This window comes from Mustela lutreola, chromosome 8 (assembly GCF_030435805.1).
Source record: "Mustela lutreola isolate mMusLut2 chromosome 8, mMusLut2.pri, whole genome shotgun sequence".
NCBI classification, from domain to species: Eukaryota; Metazoa; Chordata; class Mammalia; order Carnivora; family Mustelidae; genus Mustela; species Mustela lutreola.
The window spans coordinates 52055073-52063874 of NC_081297.1; the positions used below are offsets into that span (position 1 = coordinate 52055073).

General features: G+C 30.3%; 1 protein-coding gene across 7 annotated transcripts in view; it reads right to left on the reverse strand.

The window, feature by feature from the left end:
• USP15 (ubiquitin specific peptidase 15) overlaps positions 1 to 8802 on the reverse strand; it is a 118623-nt gene that overhangs the window by 45004 nt on the left and 64817 nt on the right. For 6 of the 7 annotated variants that reach the window (XR_009356628.1, XR_009356630.1, XM_059184758.1 and 3 more), the window contains one exon: positions 3827 to 3913. The exons of the other annotated variant lie outside the window; for it this stretch is intronic. Coding sequence is in view for 4 of the 6 variants with exons in the window: in XM_059184758.1 (XP_059040741.1) it covers positions 3827 to 3913 (87 nt within the window). In the remaining 2 variants the exon portion in view is untranslated. The remainder of the gene's footprint in view (positions 1 to 3826; positions 3914 to 8802) is intronic. 7 annotated transcript variants of the gene reach the window in all.

Consider the following 8802-nt stretch of genomic DNA (forward strand, 5'->3'; position numbering starts at 1 on the left):
AAACCTAGACCTGTGACTATCTTTTTTCCTAAAGGTGAAAAGCTAGTCCTTATCCTCTACAGCAGAGCAGTTTTGCAAAAATAAATAAGTATGCCTGTAATCTTAATGGGAATTTTAGTATTATACTATGTTAATTCTGTATTATAAATCTATCACCCTAAATGAAGATACACTGAAAAAAGTAACTTATTTTTTGGTAAAATTGAGCCCTATCTTTCTATACAAATTTCAGATTGACTTTTCAATTAGCACTTATATTTGACATTGTATTATAAATCTATAATTTAATCCTCATAACTATAATTATGCTCATTTTGCAGTTAATGAATGATGCTTTCAGTGAGTAACTTGCAAAGAGCCATATGGCTGTCTAGCCCTGGCAGTCTCCAAAATCAAGTACTTTTTCATAGTTTAATCTCTTATAGGAAGTCATTTCCATTTCAAATAAAAGAGTTTTAAATGAATTAACATAAAAACAGAAATGTGCTCTGATGTGGAATGCCAAGAATTATGACAATACATACATTAAAAAGACTTTTCAAAGACAGCGTTATATGAAAGCAAATGTAGCAAGACAAAAAAATGCAGGGAACAAAAAGAGGGAATGGCGCACATTAAAAATGAACTTAAAATATAATTGAGGCAAAACCAAAAACCGTATAGAGTAGGAGGTAAAACTACTACATTAGGAAACAATTGACTCTTCATTAGTCTTTAATAACAGCTTTATTAAATTTATACGAAATAATTCTAAGTATACTTTGTTACCTTTATGACCAATATCCTTATTTCTGGAAGTGAAAACTTTTTATCTTAGTAATGTATCAGTTTAATTCAAGTCTTGAATTTATAAATAATGTCACATAAACTTGTAAGTAATAACTACTGATTTTAGTATATACTTTGGTACTTGCAGAGTCACATGTGATGTTTCAAAAACGCACTTAATCTAAAAAAGGTCACTACCCATTTTACATTTAATTAAAGAAATTATGCTACTTCCATAGGCAGTCTTAAACTCCTATGTATTTCTACAAGTTGAATGGAAAGAAATAAATTTTATGTGAAATAATTTTTTATGATAATATTAAACCAAACAGTAATTCAAATTCAGATTAATTCACATTGAAAGTAATTAAAATGTTGATTCAAATTAAAATTTAAAAAAACTTTCCATTTTACAAATGTTTAAATTTTATTCCTTACTAAGAAAGGTAAGCTTTATTGTTAAAGCTTTACTTTTAAGCATGGTGGTACTTCAATAGCTATTTGCTATAAAAATTTCCTATAATGAAAGGACTATTTTAGTGCCTAAAATAAACAAATATCAACAGCTAAAAATAAAATCTAGCCATAGAAGTAGAATATATCTCAAACTTAATACTCCAATTTCTCTCCCAGTTATCTTCTGCAGTCAGAGGTTTTAGGATCTGATTATACCATCATATTTTTACTATGGGAGGGAAATGACAAAAACAAAAATGTACCAGACCCCATATACTAACACGATGACTACAGTCTATGGTCAATGCAGTCTATGGTGTTAAAAATTTCTCCAAACAATAACTATAAATATATGTTAAACCTGGAACTGAGTTCTTTTATAGTAAATGTGGGAGCATCTGCAATTGGTAGAAACACAAGAAGTATTTTAACTCCCATGAAAAAATTATTTTTGATTAATTTAATTAAAAGATACCATATAAAACATTAACCAGATTAAAGGGGTATTTCCTTTCACTTTTTTGCCTGTGAACATACATTTTTAAGTAGTAAAGAACACACTACATTGCAGTTTTAAATATTCATATTCATATTCATAGTGTCTTCAATATTTCACTATTACACTATAATGTAATGTTATTATATTACGATACACATGTCTTTTCATAAATTACTAAAAGGAATTAATATATTAATAAATCTTCTTGACACACATATGGTAAATTCTTTTCTAGAAAAGTTGGACTAATACTCCAATCACTCAAATGAAATCCTTGCAAGAATAAATATCATTAACTCTTCCCAGTGAGACTGAGGTGGAGAGAAGTAGATGGAATTTTTAATGGTTTTAATTTGCATATCTCTAGTTAGTTGTGAATCTGAGTATTTAAAGTGTTTATATATTTTAATTACCTTGCTTTTATTGCCAGCTGCATCATTTGCCCATTTTTCTACTTATCTTAGAAAATTATTCACTGATCTTTATAACTTTGATATATTAGGAATATTTATCCTTTGTCATTTGTAGCAAGTGTTTTTTCCATTTATTTGTTTTTTAATTTTTATAAGCCTAACAATTAAAAGGTCAACTGAATATAAAGTTTTAAAGAGAAATTCTTGGGACACCTGGGTGGCTCAGTTGGTTGGACAATTGCCTTCGACTCAGGTCATGATCCCGGAGTCCCGGGATCGAGTCCTGCTTCGGACTCCCAGCTCCACGGGGAGTCTGCTTCTCTCTCTGACCTTCTCCTCGCTCATGTTCTCTCTCACTGTCTCTCTCTCAAATAAATAAATAAATAAATAATCTTTTAAAAAAAAAAAAAAAAAAAAAGAGAAATTCTCAATAGTGATCCAATTTCCCAACAAAATTTCCTGGATAATCTGCTCATTCTCCATTAGTCTACAATGTTTTTGGATCACATTGAATTCTTTTATGTATAAGGGGCTGTTTCTGGACTATGTTTTCTATTTCTCTGATCTGTAGATATATTTTTGGGTCACTACCATGCTGTTTGAATTCTTATTATCTTTGTCAGAGGCTGTGATATTTAGTAGGATTAATCCTTTCTCATTTTCCTTTCCAAAATTATTTTGGTTATTCTTATGTATTTATAATCTAGGTGTACATTAAAATCATTTTGTCAAGCCTTCTCCCCATTCCAGATATGAATTTTCAGGGAAAATTAATTAAACCTATAAATTCAATTAATGATGTTATTTTAAAAATTATTTCACAAATAGCCTTAGTCTTTTCAAATTTACTCTTTGGGAAATCAGATGCCATTTATGAACTGGACAAGTAGGGCAAATTAAAAAAAAAAAAAAAAAGGAAAACTACATACAATTATCCCAAAAAATAAACCACAATGTAATGTATATATTCAAGAAACAATAAAAGGGTAATTGTTTCTAGATTAAAGTTCTTCGCTTACTACAAATAACAAAAGCTTTCTTTTTATCCTTTTCTATAAAATAAAAACCATGACAATTTTCAAGGTAATATACCCATGTCAGACATTACAGTAAAGCCCAAGTGATTTTTAACCTTTTTCTATGGCAATATAGCATATACTTTCACGTAACTTTTACAAATTCTGAGATTCTGAATATTATTCATGATGGGGCAAGGGAACTGTTTCTCTAACCTTTTTAAAGAAAAAGTGACTGCCTTTTTGATAAACCTAAAAATTTGTGTATGCTTTCCAGGTGAGAATCACTGATATACACTTAAAAAAAATATTACTACATATTGTAGGTGATTATATATCTAGTTCTCAAATGACATCTGAAATTTATACTCTTACTAAAAAATTGAGTTCTAACAGACTTCTATATATATTTTCAACAGTTAGTGTTTAAAAAGTAAAATTCTGAAAGTACTTTAATTCTCTTTTAGTGGATTATTGTAGTAGATGTATTAAATCAAGAAGTTTAGAATAGTGCTTTCTTGTAAAATTACTCCTAGAAGAACTGATCAGTAATTTAAAAAAAATTCAATTTGAATGCATTAAGACTTTTATCCTAAGTTTTAGATACAAGAGATTTTTTGCAACCACAATAGGGCGATCAATTAAACAAAGAGTTTTTAAGATTCAGTGCTTACTTTCTGTTGTTGATGTTGTTATAATTATTTGATAGAGATGAAGGAGAGATCTTTGGTAAAGCTGAAAAATTGGATGCACCTGGGGACCTTTAAAAATATGAAAATGTTAAATTAGATAAAAAATGCTGAATTTTGAAATTAATTATGAAATAAAGAAAAAAACAGATGACAATGTATGTAGTAAATGAATGCTGGAAAACAGATTCATGAGCAAAATCACTATATCTCCTTTGTTTTTCTACTCCTTATGTATTGGTACAAAAGGGAATTATTTTCAAAAGAAATTTATCAAATTAAATATACAACTTGATATTTATTATTCCTATAAATGTACTAATATACCCATTTCTGAATTCAGGTAACCATTTTCCATATTTTACAACAATAATTTCCTTAAATCGGTAGAATTAAAATATCAATTTTTTAAGGAAGCACGTAAATGAAATCCAATTTGTATCTCAGTAGGTACCATTTCATTTTACTTATATACAACACTGACAGAGAGATCCGAGGATTTACCAGTTCTTTAAAATGTAAGGCAACAGGGATACAATAGCATAGAAGAACTTCAAAACATAATCTTGAGAAGTAATTTTTGGCCAAAGTTATTTCTACAAAAACTGAAAAGATATACATCTGATTCTATATTACACACCTCACTAATTCAGAATCTTTTCAGAGAAATTTGAATTACTAACAGCTTTTAATCAACCAATATGCTTTAAGGGCATGATTTATAATCAACAAACTCATTACACAGGAATGATTACTTTAAAATACTTAACAGGTCTCTTAAATATTTAATTTCCCTTATAATTTTGTAAACAATTTTAATTTATTAGGCAATATCCAGGCCATGGACTACAAAAAGCTGTCAGTCTAGCATCTCATTCCTTACAAATTCTAAATTAGTGAGGCCCAAAGTGATTAGTTTTTAAAAATTATTTCCTTTGATCAGGTGCTAATGAACAGTGAAATGGTCAATGGGCATGGAAGTATGATCTACAAAATCTGCGAAGTTTACAAATTTTAGGTGATTTGGATTACACCTAATCTATATACTCGCAATGCATTATGCAGAATGCAGAATACATGGTGGGCAATAACATTTCTTACACATAAAAATTTTTATTTAACTTTTGAAAATTTTATACATTATGAAGTCTTGGTAAAATTTTTTTATTTTAAAGGAGTGTTTTTTGTTGTTGATATAGGTTGTATATAGGTAGATTATACGAAGTTAAGACCTCTATTTAGATGGCTTTCTGACAGAAAACCTTGTAAGGTATTATTTTACCGTACTAAGATCAAAATATAAGACACAATTAACCAAGTTTTAATATAAAATAATGTAGAGGACACATTTAAAAGGTTATCTTAATATTTTACGGTAGTAGTTTTTAAATAGTAACAGAAACACATAAGTATCCTGGCGTTTTTGCCTGCATGTTAAGAATGCTGTTATCAAAGAAAAAACCCCCATATTTATTAGAGAAAAGAGTTATAATGAATTAAAGAGGTTAATTTTTCAAAACGTGATCCATTTACCTACAATTTAATTCACTTTACCTTTTCAGAAACAAATAAACTGACATGTTCTCTTGAATTTTAATTATGGTCAAATTTATATATAAATAAATATATATATATATATAATATATATTTTTCCCTTTGCCCATTTGTGGCCTTTTTACTATCCATTAGCAACTCTATCCAAGAACAGTGTTAGAAGTTCCTGTTAGAAGTTAAAAGAAATTCACTGAAATATTCAAACATTTATTAAATGACTACTATATGCCTTGCCCTTCGTAAATACTAGGAATACAAGGACACAGTTCCTGACATCAAACAGCTCAAAATCTAATGGGAGAAAATAACACATAAGCAAAATAAATATAAAACAGTTTAAAGTCCTATAGAAATTTTAAAACTAAAATATAAAATTTTGTGGGTAATAACACGAGGTGATTTAAAATGATGTGCAGAGTTGGAGGGATAGGTGGAAACTGGAAGTGAGAGTATTCCAGGTGGAAGGAACAGCATACGCAAATGTATGGGACTGTAGAAATGAAGATGTGTTCAGGAATTATCAATAAATTCAGTTCGGCTTTAAGAGTAGGAAACAAGTAGTGACAAGAACAGAAATTAAGAAGGTAGGCATGATAATAAACGAACTTTGATGTTCTATAAAGAACTTAGTAGATCTTATTCCATTGTACTGGGCATGTTGAAAGAGTTTAAAAGGGTAACTACACAATCAGATTTGTACTCCAGAAAGGTAATTCTTGAGAAAGAGAAAGGAGACTGACAGATCATTTAGGAGACCACATTAATAAAATTAATAAAAGCTGGGGCAAAGACCACAGGGTAGGCAAGGGTAAAATGTCTTGGATGTTTAGGAAGTGGTTCTCAAAGAACAGTCAGTGGACCCTTGGAAGGCCCTGTGATTCTTTCGGTGTACCCATCTATATAAAGGTGCTACTTAAGTGTTAGTTGACCTTTTCACTGGTTGGGTATTTCCAATGATAGTGCAAAAACAATGATGGGTAAAACTGCTGATACCTCACCATGAGTTAAAGCAGCAGCATCAAATTATATACTAGAGTCACTGTATTTTTCACTGTCTCCTTACAGTGAAGAAAACAGTTTCACTTAAGAATATCCATCTTAAAAAGATAAAAAATATTACTTTTATTAAATCCTAACCCTTAAATACACTTCTTTTTTTTTTTTTTTTTTACGTGACAAACTGGAAAGTTTGCATAAAGCACATCCGTTCTATACTGAAGTAACATGATTGTCATGAGGAAAAACACTTGTGTAAATATTTGAATCAAGCTTCCACACTCTTCCACACTCTTCCACATAAAGGCTATCTGGCAGACATCTCAAAATGAATGAAGGAAGACTGTAACTTCAAGGAAAAAAATTGAAAGTATTTGTTGCCCATGATAACATTCAAGTGATCAAACAAAAAAGAGAATTCTGGAAAACCTGACTTTGCCACTGTGAGGCTTGATAGCTTCCCACTATTTAAAGACTTTCCTTGTAAGATTGGTGATGTTTTAAGAAATGATTAAAAAATACTATGTGATGAAGAAGATACTATCTGATGAAATATGTCAATATTTGGAATATCTGCATAACTTAGTGAATCAATATTTTTCCAACTGCATCAAGTACACATGATAGATTTTAACATAATAGTGTTAAAAGTTGATTGACGTGGTTCCAGATTCCACACTGCAATTAAATTTTCATCATTAAACCACCGCTACTCAAGTTCTGATGTGGTGTCAGTTATCTGAAAATACCTGTGTTCTAACTACGAATCTGTGAAACTGATACTGAGCTTTATTTATGCACTTCAATCCAAACAATATATCACAATAAACTGAATGCAGAAGCCCATATGAGAATTTGTCTTCTGTTTAGTCAGATACTAAAGAAATTTCAAATATGTAAAACAATTCTACTCTTCTCAGTACATTTTTTTGTTGTGAAGATTATTTTTCACAAAAATATTATTTATACCAAAATGAATTTTAGTATTATTTATAAACAAATATTTTTAAAAATAAAATTACTTTTCTTCAGCCATTATGAATCCCAGTACCAAATTTGCAACCCATTTTTAAAATTTCATTTTCTTTTTTTTTTTTTAAGATTTATTTATTTATTTATTTGACACAGAGAGAGAGAGATCACAAGTAGGCAGAGAGGCAGGCAGAGGAGAAGGGGTAAGCAGGCTCCCCGCTGAGCAGAGAGCCCGATGCGGGGCTCCATCCCAGGACACTGAGATCATGACCTGAGCTGAAGGCAGAGGCTCAACCACTGAGCCACCCAGGCACCCACCCATTTTTATTTTCAACCTATTACAGAAATTTCCAAACTTACACAAGTCCTCATGTACCCAATACCAGACACTCAGCTTCAAAAATTATTAACATCCTGCCACTTTCGTTTTATCTTTATTTCCTTGACCTCCCTCTCCCCATGTTTTTGCTGGACTATTTTAAAGGAAATCCTATACATTTAAAATTTCGCCTGTATATATATATTCTCTCTATATATACATATATATAAACATTTATATTCACCTGTATATATTTATATATATGTATATAAATATATATAAATATATATAATGGAATATTACTCCACCATAAAAAATGAAACCTTGTGATTGGCAATGATGTGGCTACAGCTAGGGGGTTTTATGCTAAGTGAAATAAGTCAGAGAAAGACAAATACCACATGATTTCACTCATACGTAGATTTTAAGAAACAAAATAGATGAACATAGGGGAAAAAAGAGAGGCAAACCATAAAATAGACAACTATAGAGAACAAACAGAGTTGCTGGAGGGAAGGTGGGATGGGCTAAATGGATGGGGTATTAAGCAGCGCACTTGTTGTGATGAACACTGGGTGTTATATATGTAAGTGATTAATCTCTGAATTCTATTCCTGAAACTAATATTGTACTTTATGATAACTGGAATTTAAATAAAACAAATTATAAACAAAAAAATGGAAACAAACAAAAAAATTACAATATATATCCCTAACAGGTAACAGATCTTTTTTGATACCACTATCAGTCCCAATTGAATACTCTGTTCATGTTCACTTTTCCCCCCAACTGTCTCAAAGTATCTTTTCTCCCCAGTCGGCTGATTTGAATTAGGACCCAAAACAAATCCATACATTTGCAGATCAATTTTGATAACTTCAAAAGCCCTTACTTGCTCCTGCCAGCTAACTTCTCCTTTCATTTCACCTTACAGTGACTAAGTTTATTTTTACATTTGAGGGATTTCTGTATCTATTCATATCATTAACCTTGACTCATATGTATTACTGCAAATTGCTCAAATCCTTTTTGGATCAAACCAGGGAAAAACAACAATAAAATATCCAATAATATTTGTCAGTACCTGTGCATATCAAGCATCTATATAAGAACTGTAAAC